Here is a 19,872-nt window from a genome sequence, read left to right as displayed (position 1 = left end):
GCCTTATACAAGAATCGAAAGCAACCGTTTGCAGATCACACTATCGTAATAGTATAAAGCTAAATCGTCGTGCCGTGATATCCAGTGTTATTATTGCGTTCCTCATTTTGCGAAGCAGGTATAGCTGATCAGTCCTCTTTAGGGGCTTTTTACTGATATTAATGAGGATACTTTTTTATAGTTTCACTTCGAACATTATAGATAGCTATTCGTATTCGATTTGAGCGCGCAGCTTCTTAGTGCATAGAAAATATATGAAAAAGCCAAGAAAATACGAGACTAACCCAATTATTTAACTTTTGAGTAAGCCCTCGTCTTGCGTGCCTCTCTTTTCCTTATTTTTGTCGCCCTAACCCTCTCCTACAAATCGTTCTTTACCAACTAGCCCAAAGTTCCACTTTGCGTAATATCCATGAATGTATTCAGAGGTACCACCGTGCCAGGCGCGGCAAGCCTCAGTGATCGTCACAGAGGAACACACTGGCATCGTTGCGCAGCAACACTGCGCGCACCCCACGCCGCCCTATCGGCTGAGGTTGGCGTGAAATGACGAAGACGTGTTTTCGACTTACGAGCACTTCGTCCACTAGTGTCACTGAGGATAGAGACAGTTGCTGTGAGGCGTCTGGAATAAGGAGAAAGGATATAGAGAATTGGGGTCCGGATGCTCTCTGAGAGCACTTTGCTATGGCCGCTTTCGGTTTGGCTCCTGGGGTTTGACTTCCCAAAGTGTCTCAGGCTATGAGGAACGCCGTAGTGGAGAGTTCCGGAAATTTCGACCACCTGGGTTCTTTAACTTTCACTGACATTGCACTGTACACGAGCCTCTAGAATTTCGCTTCCATATAAGTATGAATGCCGCGGATGGGATCAAACACGCGTCTTTCACGTTAGCAGCCGAGCGCCATAACCACCGAGCCAACGCTGCGGCTTGCTATGACCGCTTTCATGTGTGGTGCAATGCAGACGGTGCACTGCTGGTTACGGAGGGGTTTGCGCATTCCTGTCATTGCGCAAATTCCGTTTCTTTTTTCCTCCTGGTGTATAAGCATAGATATTACACAATGACTCGGCTGTCATTCAATTTACGTCCACAGCGATGCCGCTGAAGAAATTTTGCGTGCCGAAAGGCAGCGGAGTGTTGCCGCTAGAGCTTGTTATGTTTTCCTCTGGGTTAAGCCCCCCCCCCCCCCCCCCCGCCAGGAAAAAATTAAAATATCTAGTTGTGATTGGTGACTGAACGTTTTTGCAGACTTTTTCATTTTATTGCGATAATAATAACACCTTTATTTTTCATCCAGACGACGAGAGAGAGAAGTCTGAAAAAAATTTGAAAGTCAATTTGGCTAGCTGCCTCCTTCCCAAGAGTGTAAACATATGCTTTGCGAAGGCATACAGTGCAGGCTGAGATGCATGCACTTTGCACGAAAAAAATAAATGAAATGAGCAATAAAAGAAGCAAGAGAAAACGCACAAGCAGTCAAAGGCAAGATCGGATAATACAGCCATCACAGCACATATATAAATGACCAAGTGAAGCTCTTGTAATCAGGAATAAAATACAATACAATACAATATTTATTCTGAACAATCAAAAACACAATACACGTAAAACGCCTGCCAAATCCTCAGATGGCTTGACTGGCAGTGCCTGGCAGTCAGAAAACAAGAAAATGCAGAAAGTTGTTACTGTAGATAGCAGTGAAAGAGAAAAAGTAAAACGATGAATGAAAAAAAATTAAGTGCTTCTTAACATTATTTTTATCTCTTGTTTAGTGTTCGCTTTTCAAGCAGGCGCTGGAAATTTGTTAAATATTGCGGGCACATAATATTGTCGCGTTCGTTTTCCATATTTTATTGAAGTCTTGGGGATTATGAAAGGATCCTTTGGTCTTAGGCAACGGGTTGGTCTGTATAGTGTTTTAAAATCATTTTTCCAAAAGTGGTTAATTGTAACAGTTTCGTCCATAAAAGACGTAAAGGAGGGCATATTCAAAGGCTTTAACACATGAGTGTCTTTCTTAGGGCATAAATCATATACCATTGACAACCGCAAACAGCGCAAAATTGAATTAACTCTTGAGCTCCATCTGAGGGTGCAGTGACCATACACAGTCAAACCATAAAGCTTAATACTGTAAACTAAAGCATGAACAATTGTTTTTCGTACAGAAATTGGCATTAGGTATCGGATATTGTACAACATACAAGAAACTGTGCGCATTTTTTACAGAGGTGGGACAAATGAGAATTCCATAAAAGATCACTGTCAAAAAACAACCCAAGATATTTAACAGAAGGTGCATATTGAACAGGTTGACAGGTGCATATGTTACAGTCAGATGTGTGTAAGAATAATGGCTTCAATGGTAGAATTTTTTTTCACTGGACTATGGAAGCACACAAGTCACGTTTTAGTAGGGTTAATGCTGATTAGATTAGTCACCAAACAGTCCATGGCTCTGGTTACATTATTCTGTAATGAACGAAGTGCATCATAGTAATTAATTGAACAAGATACAATTACCGTGTCATCGGCGTATTGATACACATGATCATCTAATACATTGGACAGATCGTTCACATAAATGCTGAAGAGCAGGGGGCTTAATATAGAGCCCTGGGGGACTCCAGAATAAATGAAAGCAAAATCACTGAAACTGTTTTCCACTTTTACACACTGTCGTCTATTATGCAGAAAGTTAGATAATAAGTTCAAAAATGATCCACGAAGGCCGAGCAGAGACAGTGTTTGTAGTAGAATGTAAGGACAGACAGTGTTAAACGCCTTAGAGGCGTCCAAAAAGAGAGCACATGCTACCCGATTGCGATCTAAGGTTGAATTTAGCAGATCAGAGAAAGCTTCTAACAGTGTTTGGGTACCTCTCCCCTGCATTGACGATAATACACTATGTTAATCTAGAAAGTGTGTTATTGTATGAGCCAAGTGTTTTTCTAGTATTTGCGCTGTGCAGGGGATTACCGAGATAGGCCGGTAATTTTCTATATTATTGCGCGCACCTTGCTTATGAAGTGGAACTACAATAGCGGTTTTCATTTCAATTGGGATCGCGCCAGTACCCAGAATATGATTCACAATAGAGAGTAGCACATATTTAATAGCGTCGAAGTTTCTTTGCAAAGAAAGCCGTACAGTAGCTTCCACAAATTTGAGAGGAATTAACAAGAACTAGAGAGAAGCGGAATGAAAACAAAGAAGGATATCATCGTTAACGATATCAAAGTCACAGCTGCTGTCGAATATCAAGCTCAATATATAAGCACTTATGGTTTCGGGAAGGGCCCACTGCTTCCCCTCTCGGCACCAGAAATGCTATGTATGGTGGCGCCCCCACGCAGAGTGGCACGGGTCGGAACTTGGAGGGAGGGTTTTCTACTTTTGCCCGCGATAGTACAAGCATGTGGGATATCTCCACAGTAAAGTTTGCCATAAGGCGGCACATTTACAGTTCGCACGCCTTTGCATGCATCGATAATCTGGCATCAGCTTTTTTTTTTCTCGTGCTAACCGCAGTCACATCACTGTCGCCGCTACCATACGTTCCCTGTCGAAAAAAACAACTCATAAAATGGGGCAGGATAATAGATAGGGGTGCTTCCACCCAGATTATGCGGATGTTTTTGTGTGCACGGGCAGTGAAGCAACGCTTTGTGCCATGCGGCCTGCTTATAAGCGCGTTCGTGCGCTTTCCTCCGCCGGCCTTCCTCAAAAGCAGCTAGATGCGGTAGCTTGCGAGACTCTGGTTCCTCATTGCTATCCCCGAAAATGCAAGGCACGAATCAGTGAACCCGTTTGTTTCCACTCGAGCGCTTTTCTCTTATAGGCACACAAGGAGGGACATTAAACGCTCCAAGGTTTTGTCCTCTTCCCTGCAGCCCTCTCGTACATTATTTCATTTTTGCAGACAACGCCTTGAAGCTGCACGTGGACCCTAAGGGACACCTAATGGTGGGTTGCTCTTTGGCGACGCGTTGTTGATTATCGCACAGAACACAAGTTGTTTTTGTATTTCACGCCCTTTACAATGTTGCCGCTGCGGCTTGGATTTCATATCGCGACCCTGGGGTCCACTGAAAGACCGCAACGGTAGGATTTACGCATTGCAGCCCAAGCACCTGAACGCACTTATGCAATTCCAACGCTTGAGACAAAATTTAGCGCTGATTTCTGGACTATCTCCACAACATGCAATCACTCTTCCACGTACGTCACTAACTTAGTCTCTGCGGGCGCACTTCCCCTGCGGTGGTGCCGCTAGAGTAGCTTACTACTCAATTTATTTTTATTGCGATAGCACTACTTCTCAAGGTCAACCGGCGCACCGTTTCGCGTGAAGCACGACGTTGAAGGTGATCTTGAGCAGACCATAAATAAATAAATAAATAAATAAAATACGTATTGCAGAGACTGGGATTCGAACCCGCGGCGGTGCGAACAGTTCACCTTCGCTGGCCACTTCATGACAGTACTACGCTTTCGGCGAAGCCCATCATGCCTCGTGTTAAAACACAATACACTCTCGCGCTGTGCATTGCACATCGTCTTCTTCATTAATTAACACTACTATCAAACGAATATTCGAATTTGATCCATGTAGCGGCAGTGGCAGTGTGCTGCATGCGTTGGCGTTTACGACATTGTTCCAGAAAGGCGGCACTGGTATATCGGGTACATTGGCATTGATGATGAAAAAGTTGGAGATGGCCGTAACTGGGTCCCTGGGTCAGCGGATACATCAATCGCGCTTTCAAATATGGGGGTGGGGGGGGGGGGGGTTGTGCCTACGTGCGAAAAATTGTTCTTTTGCACATTTTGTTCATATCAATACAAAATCGGTGCCAGTTTTATTTTTCAACCTTGGATGTGCCAAAATGTATTTCTCCATAAGGACATATACATTTTTTTTTATTCGAGAAGTGCGCCATGAGGCATAAGTTGAAAAAGGAAAGCGGGGGAAGGAATGCACGTGATTGAAAGTTAAAAGAGCGAGTGAAGAACCGTTGCGTTGAGGTAGTCGCAGAGGTTGTTAATGAAACGGTTGTCCATTGTCCACTTCACGTAGTCACTTTCGCGGTTCCAACGCAGGCCCACCTCCCTGAGGAGCCGTTTTCTGATAGCAGCCGTCGCTGGGCACGTCCACAACAAGTGCCGCACATCACAATTGTCCGGTGCAGCGCTACAGTGAGGGCATCTGTCAGGTGCTGGCAGATCTTTGGCACGCCACCGATGACGGACAGATGGTGTCAGAGCCGCCCTTGCCCGAATCCGGCGCACGGATGCCTCCTCCTGCCGAGTAAGACTACGCGGGAGAGGGTGCGAACACGGAGGAATTAGAGCGCGTGTTCGCTGGCGCAGAACTTCGGAATCGGAAACGTGGGACAGGAACGGATCTGGGGGAAGAGGGGAAGGTGGCGGATCGTCTAATGTATGAAGATGAGTCATAGCATCCGCTTGAATGTTATGTGGATCCTGGGCATGGCCGCGAATCCAGTGTATGCACACAGGACATGGATACTTTGCGCAGAGCACATGAATAGATTGTGAAATCTGGAACGTGCATCGAACAGCCTTAAGCTGTTTAAGGGCGGCGCGGGAGTCGGTGTAAATAAGAACTCTTTGAATGTTGGAACGAGCGGAAGGGAAGCAATGGCATTATAAATGGCTTGAAGTTCCAATGCCAGGGGAGTGCAGGTATCCGCAGTATACGTCGCGCGAGAGTTGAGATGCGGATGAGATGGACTATACACAGCAGTAACTCCCCTCTCTGCAGAATGTGATGCATCCGTGTATAATATGCACCCTTGAGGCAGATACGCTGCTGATACCGACGGGGAAACAGTGGGGCGATTGTCAGTGAGCTGGCAATAGGACCACGGTGGAAGTGTCTTTAAACGATGAAGTTTGAGAGACTGTTTTCGAGCTCTATTTGCCACCCGTTGATCGATCATTTCACTGAGTGTATTAAGTTGGGCGAACTCCTGTAGAACAGGGATGAGTGTTAAACGAGGCAGATATGTTATGACGCGCATAGCCTCACGATTGATAGCTTCAAGGGAGTCCCACTGTCTGCGGGTGAGACGTTGAAATTGTGCCTGATATACTATCCGTGGCTGAAGGATAGAGCGCACAAGCTGGCGGGCCGTATGAGCACGTGCGCCACCAGAGCGCATAGCTATGCGACGAATCAGACCTAGAGTAGCGTGAGCCGATTTACGGGTGGCGGTCAGCCACGGGGTGCCAGTCCCAGATGTATGGAGGAGAAGACCAAGAATACGAACAGTTTCTACCTGAGCAATCAGAGAATTACGTACCGTAAAATGTAAAGGGGGAGCTTTCCGTAAGGCTGCTTTATTTCCAATTCGAATGAAACATGATTTAGTAGGAGAGAGTGTTAGACCCAGAGGTGGGAGGCGAGATGTCAATACATCCAGCGCGTGTTGAAGGACCGACTGATGAATAGACGCATCTGGATGACAGCACCACAAGGTGATATCATCAGCATATGCAAGCACGCGGATAGAAGGGATGGTCTCTAGGGCTCGAACAAGAGGAATTAAAGCCACATTAATCAATGTGGGGGCGAGAACGGAGCCTTGCGGCACTCCTCTATTGGAAGTGAAGTTACCAAAGGGCTTTCCGTGGACACGCACGCTGAAGGTTCGATTTGCTAAAAAGGCGTGAATGGAGAGGAGGAACTGGTGAGGGAGGCCAAGAGTTTGATGGGAGGCAAGAATGGCAGAGTGAAGGATGTTATCATATGCCTTTGTTACGTCTGTAGCGATTACGGTTTGTACAAGGTGAATCTGTGGAGAGTGGTCAAGCACGTCAGCAGCCAAAGTAGCAAGGCCGTCCTCCGTTCCAATCTGTGGGCGGAAACCAATTTGGGAATCTGGGTAACAATCATGGGATTCCAGCCACCACGACAAGCGTGCGGCTAGAATGTTTTCATAAAGCTTGCAGATGGTAGGGGTAAGCGAAATTGGACGAAGGGCCGAGAGAGATACTGGAGGCTGACATGACTTGGGTATTGGAACCACAATAGAATGCTTCCAGTCTCCCGGCATGAAGCCAGAAAGCCACACTTCGTTAAAAGTATCAAGTAGGGTTTGCAAAGCCCTCCCTTTCGAGTTACGGAATAAGGAGTTAGGTATGCGGTTGTGCCCGGGAGTAGTAGTAGCTTTTAAACGTTCAATGGAGGCCAGCAGCTCTGCCATGGTGAGGTCAGAAGTAATCCCATCGGAGGGCTCTGTAACCGATAAGTCAGGTGGAGACGTAGCGGTGCAGTCATGGTCTGGAAAAAATTGACGGGCCGCTTGCTGTGCAAATGTGTCCTCATCCACATTTAGCGCACGGCGAATGCTCTCTGTGTAATCTGCAACCTGAGAAGGGCGCTCCATGGCGTGAAACACTCTCCAAAGATGTCGATTGCCCTGCGTAGAAGACAGGCGGGCACACCATGCAGCCCAGCGTCGCCTGCCTAGCCGCTTTGTATAGCGCGGCGCCCGTGCGGTAGCGCGGTGAAGAGTAGGAAGAGCCGATGGGTCATCGGGGTGACGAGTAGCGTAAAGATCCGCCTGGCGACGAAGAGCCCACAGATTCAAGAGATGGATGTCCGGGTTTGGGTCGTCTTCATTTACAGTAGTGGTAATAGTGTGAGTAGCGAGAACAGCAGAGAGAGTAGACAGTGCTGAAGAGGGGTTGAATGTAGATAAATGATTGTCTGCACGTACAGAGTCCCGTGACGTTATTCGTACAATGCGGCGTATTTTCCGTGTACGCGTAGGCGTGAGGGAGATAAAAATAGGGCTGTGATCGCTACCCGAAGTATCAGAATCAACAGCCCAACGAGGGTTACCGGGGCCTAACCACCAAGTGAAATCAGGTGAACACAGGCCACCTCGTGGGCGGGTAGAAGTATTCGGGTGGTTTAAAAGTTGAAAAGAATGATCCGAAAAGCTCCCTTGGATGTGTGCACCCCTTGAGGAATCCGATGGGTAACTCCACGCAGTGTGTGCGCCGTTGAAGTCACCACCAACTAGAATAGGGATACCCGAGTTGGTAGAACGTAGAAAACGAACCCATCCCAAATTGAGAGATGCGGAGCCAGGACGACTATAAAAAGAAAGTAGGACAAGGGGTGTGCGTGCAGGTTTTACGAGAAGGACGACAACCTCTTGGCGTGTGTTGCACCACCGTGAAAGGTCGAGCGGTGTGTGCGGAACTGAACTGTGAATATAAATTACAGATTTACCTGGGCTGAGGGAGGAGGCGGTGCAACGGCGATCAGGGATAGAGGGTGAATGGTATGCGCAGAAACCTGAAATGCGTGGGAGTGCATTATCATCTTGCAGTAGGAAATCCCATGCCCTCAGCTTTCCGTCGTGAAGGCGGATGTTCACTTCAGAGGCCTTATTAGCGAATCCTCGACAGTTTCACTGCACCACCACCGATGATGATGCGCTATCCATGACGAGGCCGAAGAGCTTCCACGATGAGGGATGTCACCTGTTTCATCAGCGCTAATATCTTATCCACTGTCGGGGTAGTCACGGCTAACAGGCGGTCGGCACCTGATTGTGGGCCAGTGCTTACCCTAGGTGATTCCTCTGATGATTGCTCCCGAGTTATTAGAATTCTTCGAGAGGATTGAGAACGACGCTGTTCCCGGCGCTGGGTGAGTTCGTCTAGTCGGCGGCTGCGAGCCTCCGCGATTGCATTGTCTAAAGCCGTGTCTTCTTCTGTGGTATCCACATGTGATGGATGCACTGGACGTTTTGGCGTACCATTTGATCCGCGAAGACGAGCCGCTTGTGCGTATTTGCGCTGGTGAGGAGACGTATGGTGAGCAGCGGGCTCAGATAAAGGAAGTTCAGGGAAGTCGTTGTCGTCACATGCGATATCTGCAAAGCGATTACTTGTAGGAACATCCATTTTTGCAGGCGACTTGTGAAACTTCTTCGCTTGCTTCTTCTTTGGACAAGTGGGGGAGCGAATGTTATGGTCCGGCGATTTGCACAGGGCACAATGAACTGCTGGTTCATTCATGTCGGCCACAGCTGCTGGATTAGGGCAGTTAATTTGCATATGTCCTTCTTTGTGGCAGTGATAGGAAAAAATACGACGAGGTCGGAAGGGCTGTGGTCTGGCGATCGCACCGTAGTAGGTAAGGTACTTCGGGAGAGTCAACGGGCCTTGCAGGATGAGCAGGTATGAGCCCCGGCGACGAAGGCCGTGCTTGCAGTACAACATGAGTTGAGCAGCGAATATTTGCGCGCACCTCCTCGGGAGGGCTCGTGCTGTCGACATGATAAACCATGGAGCGGAGTGTGTCAGGACCAGATGCAAAATATATTTGCACCGGGGCATGCTTGCTGTCATCCAGGGGGATCCGCGTAACTGCGCAAAGTTTCTGGGCGTCCATCAAGGATGATAAGTTTACCGTGATGGTGTTCAATGGGCGATGGACGACAAAACCGCAGTAGTTCGAAGAGCCAAGAGCATGGTCAATTGTGGCTTGAACATTCCGGGCAGGGATGGCAGTCATATCAAAGCGCAATGTAGGCTTGATGGTAACGCGGAACGAGTTCGCAGCAGGCGGAAGAGAGCCTTGACTCACGGGAGGCATCTGTGGAGGAGGCTCAGACGCTGGTGACGGCCCTTGGTAGGAATACTGAACTGGCGCGACGGGCACAGTTTCTTGAGGGAGTGCCACGGGCACGTAGGCGGTAGAGCAGTCCATGTCACAGGGCAAAATCGTAGCATCGGAAGACGGCGCAGGCTGGAGGCCCAGAGGCGCTGACGATTGCGTGGACGGGGAGGCTGCGTCAGGTTGCAACACAGCGGGAATCCGCGTAGCTGACGTCGACAACGCAGAATCCATACAGACGCGTAGCGCGGCCTCGCTCGGCAGCACCGAGCTAAGCCTAGCTTGCCCCTGAGGGTTCCGGTTGGGTTTTCTCACTTGAGAATGCGCCCACCCTGCCGGGAATTTCTCCGCAGGGGCGTCGTTAGCATTCGGGTTCACGGAGGGCACTGTCCGACCCACGCCACACGGGAGCAGACAGCGAAAAGCGAAAACACAGACCTAGAAGCAGACACGTAGCCACCCACTAGGTCTTCGTCTTCTTTTTCATATATACATTCACATTTATCACTGGATTAGGCCTGCAATGCAGAAGCGGCGCAGGAGGGATCTTATTTATTTTCAACATTTTTAGTCAGAACCAACCCAATGAATGCTACTCATTACCACGTGCAGACCGCTGCCGGGAATTCGGGACAGCTGTCTAATTCACTCATTTAAGAGCGAAAGTTCTACTTCACGACCAAAGCTGAAAAAAACCAGGCCATCGCTGAAGCTTTGACCTTGCATATATAAATAACATAAATATTGCCGCGACTGGGATCCGAGCCCCCGGCGGAGCGAGAAAATTAGCTTCGCTGGCCACTTCACGAGAGAACTATGATATTGCCGTAACAGATCCCGCTTCGTGTTGGTTGGTTGGCCTCAAATAAAGCTGGGACATACCCACTATGGCGGAGTGGCCAAGACAAAGGCAGTTAATTGCTGGAAACCTGAGCGTTTTGACGGGAAAAGGAGTAGTAATAGTATACAGGCTGACAAATTGGAACACGCAAAGGCAGGGGTCCTGTTAACTTGGAAATGGAAGACAGGAGAATGGCTTAATGTGCATAATCGTATACAACGCCTCTAATGTTTCAATTTCGTACTGACTGCAACATACTGTCGTGCTGTGTACTGCACATCATCATCTTCATCAACTTTCATCTGGGGCCCGAACAGGTCAGATGAGCATAACCTCGATGAGAGCTTAGCCTGATTGTAACATCCTTGCCAGACGTGTTGTCGACCCAGCAAAGCAAAACCATGAGCCAATCAAGCAAAACACATGGTTTGGTGCGTCTACTCGGTTTAACTACGCTAAAACCCTACCACATTTTTTCCCCAATGTGGCATAGAAAATTAACATTTAAAATCCGCGTGTTTACACAGGCGATGACGCTCACACAAAGACAGTAGCAAAATAAAATGAATAGCGTGTTATATCTGCTATTGTTTCAGCGCAGTGGATGGCCAGCGATTATGCGCAATACTTACGAGGTCTAGTCGAAGCTCACACAGTACGGAACGGTTAATGTTATTGCAGAATACGTCAATAACTTTAGTTGTCGGGTGCTGAAATTCACTCTACCGTGTCATTATGCCGTCTTCACCGCGAACTGATTGATGCAGCTTGTTCTGGATGATACTTCAACTGTAAAAGGTTTCGAAGAAATGTCTTCTGTAAAAGTGCTTAAGTTGCAGCTGCTCCAGCTTCCAACACGTCGTGCTGCAGAATCGACGGAATTGTAGTTTTTATAAATACAGTGGATATTACAATTTCAGGAAGTTAATTTTTATATTGCAGGGAGGCTGCAATAATTGTAAAAATGTATTTATTACCACATTTGCCTGAAGGGCAGTCTCAAGCAGTAGGCTTAACCAAATCTTCGCGCGCTAAACTCTGATCTGTCCTCTCTGCGAAGCAAGCATTCGCCAAGTTCACTGAAGAGCGGGAAAGTAATATGCCAGGAAAAGCAGCGTAGGCAGCGAGAGACGCTGAGCACTCTGGCCAGCAGTGAAAAAGAAAAACAACCGCTCCACGTAAAACCTTAAATGCGGCGAGTGAAGCCCAATGCGCTATCCACTAAGAAAAAATTGCTAGTGGTTTAGCTCTTGTTAACCCTGGACGAAAGCGAAAAGCTGCATCTGCCTGGCAACGTTTGTGGTCCAGTGACTGGCGGTCTCCACGGCAGGTTTCGCATCCAACACACCTAGCGTTAGGCTGAACGCATCGAAGTGCACCGGTGTTTTATGCAGAACCCACTGATGCCCTGCGCGTGCGATTCCAGCAGACGTTTTAGCGCTCCGGTCGGTTAAGGTGTGTGACGTCACGGAGGGAGTAAGCAACACACCTGAGACGCCTCCTTTCCTTCTCCCCTCAGCGCGGTGACGGAGCGCAAATCCGCCACTCTAAACGGTAGGCGTCGCATAGATCACAACTAGAGTTTCGCTGAACGCATCAGAGTGCACCGGCGTTTTATGCAGAAGCCACTTTCATGACCTGCGCTTGCGATTCCAGCAGACCCTTTACCGCTCCGTTCGGTTAAGGTGTGTGACGTCACGGAAGGAGTAAGCAACACACCTGGGATACCTCCTTTCCTTCTATCCTCAGCGCGGTGACGGGCGCATATCTGCCGCACCCGCCGCGGTGGCTCAGTGGTTAGAGCGCTCGGCTACTGATCCGGAGTTCCCTGGTTCCAACCCGTCCGCGGCGGCTGCGTTTTTATGGAGGCAAAATGCTAAGGCGTCCGTGTGCTGTGCGATGTCAGTGCACGTTAAAGATCCCCAGGTTGTCGAAATTATTCCGGAGCCCTCCACTGCGGCACCCCTTTATTCCTTTCTTCTTTCATTCCCTCCTTTATCCGTTCACTTGCGGCATGGTTCAGGTGACCAACAATATATGGGAGAGATACTGAGTCATTTCCTTTCCCCCCAATAAAAAAAAAACCACACCAATCTGCCGCTCTTCACTGGAGGCGTCGCATCGATCACACCTTGCGTTTCGCAGAACGCATCAAAGTGCACCGGTGTTTTATGCAGAAGCCACTTTCATGACCTGTGCATGCGAGGCCGGCAGACGCTTTCCTTCTTGACAGAAGGTCAAGGTCAAAGGTCAAGGTCAAAGATCAAAGGTAAAACTCGAGATAGTTGGTGCAACAGCCGCTGGTGTCACTGCTGTAGCTGACGTCATGTGTCGAACCTGACTACCACCAGTTATGCTCATGATTTGACCTCTAGCTATTTTCAAGGTCTAACTTGCGGCCCCGCTGATGGCTAGAAAAGCTGGCGAAGGGAAGCTTTACGCTTCAAAAACAGTTCATGGAGAGGGCTCTACACTCACGACAGCAGCCAGGAGGAGGACCATTCGCGAAGGTGAGTTTAAGAAAAATGTGGAGAAAGGAGGGGTAAGTTGAGCAGCCAATGGACTTAGGCAATACAAGTCTACTACTTCCATTTGCATTTAACCACCCCAGACACGCTGCACCTTTCTAGCTGCAGTACATTCTTTGCTTACATCTACTCTCCAAGCGAGGTAGCTTGCAATAAATTTTTTCCCCGCATCTTTTAAAACTGTGCACGGAACTGCTTATATTCTGAACATTTCTCTGCCGTTTAAGTGAATATGTTTCATTTGCTAGCATCCAATCCTAAAACCCGCCTGTTGGTTTTGAAAGCCTTCGTTCGATATCTCAAGCGTGTAAACTGACTATTATTTGCCGGCGCATTGTAAATGTTTACAAAACACACGTTTCGCGCTTTTTCTAGACAAACCTCTTTATGCCCATTTATATAGGGGATTTACCATGCCGGAAAGGAGTATTCCCTAGCTTGGACTGAGAGATCTCCTCATGGGCAATTTTTCTTTGTGGAAATTTGGGAAATTCCTGCATTGTTTCATTCTCCCAATTAGGCTTGTGAAGACTTAAGGAACTGAATCTTTCAAATGCTACTGGTAGTGGGTTTATATTTTTTCTCTTTCGTTATCAGGTTCATATTTCAAGCACGGGTGACCGATCAGCAAAGTTCAATAAGACGCTGCATTCTAAAAAAAAATGTTGAAAGCCCGGTTTGTAGGATTATTGAATCATAATGCAGTTCTCAGTGAACGCAATGGAATCCATCCTGTAAATTCCTATCGCGACTACATATTTCGTACAGTTGTTCGCACACGTATGCAGAGCGTTCGAACGGCGGGCTCTGTTGTTGATTTATGAAAATTCCTTGCGCCTGGCCGGACCGATGCAGCTTTTAAGGTTGAGTAGTTAACCACGACGCATGATAATGTGAATGTTTGACCAAGTCTTATTTCATGCTCGAGGTCGCTTTTAATGACAAAAGTGTCTTGCCCGGCGCGCCATTCGAGCACTCTAGACAAGTGTGCGGATAACAAAACATGACTTCTACATCTCAGTTTACAGTCAGCCGAAACATCACGACCATAACTACGTATCTGTCGCATAGGTCAACGCCGTCACTCAAACGATTGGGAAAAAAATAAAGTTGAGGTTGCAGTGTCGTATAGGGCGTACAGGTCACCTAACGACTGATTGAGGCGCCTATATTCTAATATCGCAACTGGAACAGAGTATCCGGTATCGCAAGGTGTAGTATATGGCCACCACTTCCTATATGAGCGCACCAAGTAACCACTGGTCGTCAATGTCGGCAAGCTGCGGAGCAGCCGACCAAGCTGACGCAGCGGAGGGTGCTAAAAATCTCTTGCTCCGGACGTTCCCCCATGAAAAAGCTAACCTGACAACGTTTAACGCTAGAAACATATGTAGAGAGGCTAGCTTAGCAGTGCTATTAGAAGTCTAACGGTTATTAGATATGATAGCACAGGGCTTAGTGAGGCTGGGAGGAGAGACGAAACATATACTGAGCTTTATAGGCTAACACGCACTATGCTAGCGTGGTCTAGCAGTGAGGCGAGAACTGAGTGTGGGATCCCTGAGCAATGAGGACATAGCTAGCAAAATAGAAGAATTTTATAGTATTCCACTCTTAGAGAGTAATAGCGTATCATGTTGCACAGTATTACCACCTGTTACACAGATGAGGGAAGTTATCGCAACTTAGATCAATTAGAACTAATAATTGAAGGTGGTAAATGTATACGTGCCTACATGACGATTAGATAGTCGAGCGCTTCTATGAGGACGCAGAATCAGCAATGACTATAGCAAAAACACAGTACACTGCGCTGATGCACCACTTCATTGCCAAGGTAGGCAAGAATCCGGTTGGAAACCAGGCAGGGGAAACTATGGCATAGGTTCAAGGAATGGCTGAGGGGCATTATAGCAGAGTTCGCAGACGGATCCAATTGACGGATCATGAATACCTTCTTCCGAAAAATTGGAGAACCGGAAGTGGACATGAAAAAGCCCGATTGGTGAGACTAGAAATGGAATGTACTTTAGATTCTGCGGGCATCGTTTCATCGTGCAAGATATAGAGGTGCTCGACAAGGTGAGGTGTAGAGACCATAGGATTAAAGGTCTCGAATTAGCATAGACTTAACGAGGAAACGGCTGAAACAATAGATGTATTACAGAAGGCAAAGAGCTACCGCTTTCATTTATATAGAATAAGAAGTGCCAAGTGATTGGTCAGATGATGCGATTAAATGTCGCCGCTATCTGACTTCACAACATATAAGAAAGCCTTCCATCCACTCTGTCGAGATCGTGCTTCGAGTAGAGTAAAGAGTGCCTCTTCGGGTGTCAAAGAAAAGTAGGGAAGCACTAATACGCATGTCACTGAGCGGCGCAGCCCAGAGACAGATCGCGAGTGCACTGGGTTTTCGCTGGCTACAGCAAACAATAATTTGTGCGCTTAGAAAACAAGGGTGCATGTGGGATGCATCAAGGAACAGTGCTCGGAAGGCGACACCTAAAGCGTTAGTTCTCGAGACCGAGACCATCACCTTCATGACAGCAGGCAATATTAGAGATAAGGTTAGCCTCGAGGTCAGCAAAAATGTTTTAAGACAGCGGCTTGTCGAAGAAGACCTGAAGATCTGGAATACTGCCTAAAGGCCGCGTCTTTCCTACATTCTTGGAAAGGAGAAAGGCTGGTACAGATCATATTCACTGGACAGCAGATGGTTGGCGAAATTTCGTCTTTACTGACGAGTCCACATTATGCACCCCGTGAAACCAAAAGTGCTAATTGTATAGAACAGACCTTACGGGGTTCGTTTTTAATATCATGAATATATGCTTATTTTCTCCCAGTTTCGTTTCCAGCATTTCACCAGTATGGGGTTTTTTCGTTATCATTGATTTAAGAGTCAGGTTGTGCTGGAAATTTCTGTATGATGAAACAAAGATTGACCCTTTGTTTCCATCTATTGTAGGTATGACCCCCGATATGTCCAGCAAGAGCCAGTGAACGCAGAAATATCAATAAAAAGTGTATCTTGGACCTTTACACAGAACACAGAGCCGAGATTATGCACACTCCTAAAGAACAACGCAGAACAGGCGCTCCTGCCTCCTGTGCTCAACTGTTTTATCAATGACGGCTACTTCATTCTACAGCAGGACGTGTCGCCCGTACTCACATCTCGAGGTGCCAAATGTCGCCTAGAACTATTCATTATTGCCATAGACTGGTCGCCGCAGGGCGCGAACATGAATATTATAGAAAACATGTGGGGCATAAATAAACATATTCTAACAACAGTGGGACTTCACAACACGACGTGCGATGATCTATGGTACACAGTTGAAACCGAAGGGAAGATTGTCTTAGAGCGCAGCTCTTCAGAACGCGCTCATGGGTTGAATCGCACGGGCGTCGGCCTTTCACTTTAACCTTATTTACTGGTTAAAGTAAAATCTTACAATATATGATAACACTGCGCTCATAAACGGTTTTCAATTTAAAAATGCTTTTGTGCAGATTTGTTGGGCATGACGTCAGGAGGAGAAAAATGCACTCCGTCAGTCGGTGATGGCATGGCGGGATGGCAGTGCTTGTACCTCGCAAGTTAACTTTTTAAGGTAGCAAGCATACCTTAATCAAGGCCGAGAAAGAATTCTGGAGTGAGAAGTATGCAAAATTCATAAAAATGGAATAATACTCTGCCATTACAGCATTTAAAAAATATGTGAAGAAAACCTGCCCTTACGGTCTAATTACGAGGCAGTCTTTGTCTGCTGCTGGTAGTCAGCGTTTCAGTATTTCAGTTCACGAACATGTTCGTGTACGATTCCTGCATCGTTGTGAATACAGAATTGCATTAGGGGTACACATATATGTCGTACAAATACCAACAACATTAGCTAAACATTCGTACAAGATAAAAAGTGTGTGAATGGCAGAGAAAAGAAAGGGAAAGAAAACAACCAGCGGCACAAACTACGCACCCATCTACGTTAACATTTTGTAAACAAAAACAAGTGTAAAAATGAGAGAGAGAAAATAAGGGTAAGCAAGCAGCACCACAGAAACACCCATGCACGTCACAAGACCGACAACAGTGCCCGGAAGACTACTATCGGACCGGAATTCGACAACACAATGAGGCAGGGCATTCTTTCACTGATGACATTGTGGAAAGAAAGAGCGGTTCGAAATATCAGTGTGAAATTTATCTCACGCCTTTTTCAGATGTGATCGCAAGAAGTTTTATCGAAATAGATGCGATAACGAAATGCTAACATAACTTGCACTTGACGCTCCTCTACGGAGCTCACTTTCAGCATCTGATTTATACAGGTGCTAAGAGTACTGAAAAAAAAAACAATTTTTTTATTCACAAACCACGCTGCACGACTCTGAACGCGCTCCAGTACAGTACAATGGGTCTCGGCTCGAATGACCGAAGCTGCACAGGCGTAGCCCATAATTGGTCCGATCAAAGCACAAGCGGTCTGAGCGAGTTACTCACTTACTATGCTTATAATGTCACTTCGAAGCCACATCTTCGCAATGAAATAGTAAGCGCTTGGATTCCCGGAGGCGGCTCTGCCGTATTAGCAGAAGCTTTAGAACGCGCGCTGTTGCATTGTTAAGGAGGATTTTGCGCGTAGTAGCGGTGAATCTCAGGTGTCTCACCTTCCATTAGACGCAGTAATAATTGCGACAAACGAGTTCATCCTCAAGAGCAGTAATGAGTCATCTCCATTCGGTTGTTTTTCGTTCATGGCGTAAGTAACAAAGGTTTCTGCTACACTTCTTTCCTCTGTAGGGAGGGCTGTACCTTCAGAAACATCCATGACTTACTTTTTAGTACAAGCTAGGTCGAAGATAAAGGCATGCGACGCGGCTCCCTTTGCTTCCATAAGGTTTATGAGGTTCAAGGTCTGGACAAACGATTTTTGCTTCTTTCGCTACCCCGTGAACATAGCTGCAGTTTATCTAGAAGACGAATTAACGGTGTGTATGCAAAAAGAAAGGCCGTCGAAGCCAATTTTTGCTACGCTTCTGTCACTGAGTGTGGGGTCACGTTTTTCGCACTTAAGAAGACCTGTAACCACTCTGCTCAAAAAATTACTGAAGATGTGGTGTTTCTGTGATCTTCCAAACTTACAGGTAGCTCCAAGCGGGTGGTTTGAAAATTACGCCCCTCTCTCTCTCTCTCATTTTATTCAGCTCAGAGGTCACTGGACAGTATCCCAGCTAATGGATGTTGAGGCCAACCTTATGGGAAGGGAAACATATGCAGCCACTTTAGAGAGATGTTTTACGAATGATTTTGAACTGATGCGTGCATCTAAAATTAAATTTGTTCCAGGTTCTTGGGCGCAGGTAGGGCACCAGCAGTCGACGATGACGACGAGCGTTATTCTACTGGAGGTCTTCCTCTTTGCGGCGGTGGTCGCCCTGGCGGCGTTTGTCACGTGGGCTGCCAGGAGGCGCCATAAGCAGGGCCTCCTCAAGAGGTACGGTATTCCTGGGCCTCCGCCCAGCCTCTTCTTCGGCAACTACATGGAACTGAAGAAGGACCGACTCAAGGTATCCAATCCGTGAGGGCAAACCCGAATGAGAATTACAGAAATTGATCAATACTGATGCTTAGCCAAGGAAATTCAATCGACATTTTGTTCATATACGCACACCAATATATCTGAAGCCACAAAAAACGACCTCAAATAACCAGCTGGTCTTCTCTGCTTCACTGATACGGTCAATATTTAGATTTAAAGCTGCAAGCTTGAAGCGACTCTATATATTTTTAGGAAGGAAAAAGAAATATCAAGCTTTACGAGATATATTCGTCGGGCTCTAGAACAAGTACTTACTCTGGCTGACCAGTAAGTAATTGTACAAGCATGTATGTGCAATTACGCACTTGATGGAACCTCTTTGTGCCAAGTATAATAGAGAGAGGCGGTCTAGTTGGTGATTAGATGCATTTAAGATGCATTCTACTACGGTTTGTGCCAGAACGCCATATTTTAGGTCAACTCTAATCTGGTAAGCTTTCTGTGGCAACTTTCATAGTGTGTCATTCCTTTATAATAGGCGCTGTTGAAGAAGAAAACCAACCGCAACTCTCGGGCAGAGAAGTGAACGGTGCAAGCGGCATCTAACGAAGTGAGGTCATGAGAAAAGACACGGCACAAAAAACTGACAGACGATTACGATACTTGGTAATGCGAAATATGAGCGCAGCTCTTCACATGCCACCATTGGCGGGCGTCGTGTTACCCTCCTTGGCGATCTACGGCGTGCAGTTCCATGCCAACACACCACTTGTCGCCGAGCAGGCCGAATACGACTTGGAGTGCTTTTGTAACCGTGCTTATATACACTTATCTCTCAAATTATTTATCTTAATATATCGCAGAATCAAAACACCTACAGAGCTGCACTCAAATTTCGCATTATTGCATATCGTAATCGTCCTTAGAACCTTTTAGCCGTTTAAATTGCGCGCGCACGCTTTTTCCCGGCCATCTACATGAATGCGGGTTCAGCGCAACTGTGCATGAGCGAACTGTTGCTCTTGGGATGTGGCGTGCGATCGCTGCGGCTGTTGTGTGTGAGGCAGCGTGTGAGGGTATTCAGGCAGCAGCGCTGCTGGGCCGCCGTCACGTTCTCGGCGGCCAGTGCAAGCCGTTGCGATGTGCACGGACGTCAGGTCGGCTCCTGGCTGAACATGTAAGCGACACCTCTGCGGATAGAATAGCTGTTTGGCTTGAGTGGATGCTAGGAGGGCTGCGCTGCAGCTAGAGCATAGGAAGCGTCCGCGGTGACGCAGCCACCCATG

General features: G+C 47.1%; 1 protein-coding gene across 1 annotated transcript in view; it reads left to right on the top strand.

The window, feature by feature from the left end:
* The window catches only part of LOC144099484 (cytochrome P450 3A8-like), a 56,813-nt gene that overhangs the window by 19,162 nt on the left and 17,779 nt on the right, over positions 1 to 19,872 (top strand). The window contains exon 2 of the mRNA XM_077632821.1: positions 18,408 to 18,614. Within this exon, the coding sequence (XP_077488947.1) occupies positions 18,429 to 18,614 (186 nt within the window). The 5' untranslated portion in view covers positions 18,408 to 18,428. The remainder of the gene's footprint in view (positions 1 to 18,407; positions 18,615 to 19,872) is intronic.

This window comes from Amblyomma americanum, chromosome 7 (assembly GCF_052857255.1).
Source record: "Amblyomma americanum isolate KBUSLIRL-KWMA chromosome 7, ASM5285725v1, whole genome shotgun sequence".
Classification (NCBI taxonomy): Eukaryota; Metazoa; Arthropoda; class Arachnida; order Ixodida; family Ixodidae; genus Amblyomma; species Amblyomma americanum.
This window is presented reverse-complemented; position numbering and strand designations above follow the sequence as displayed.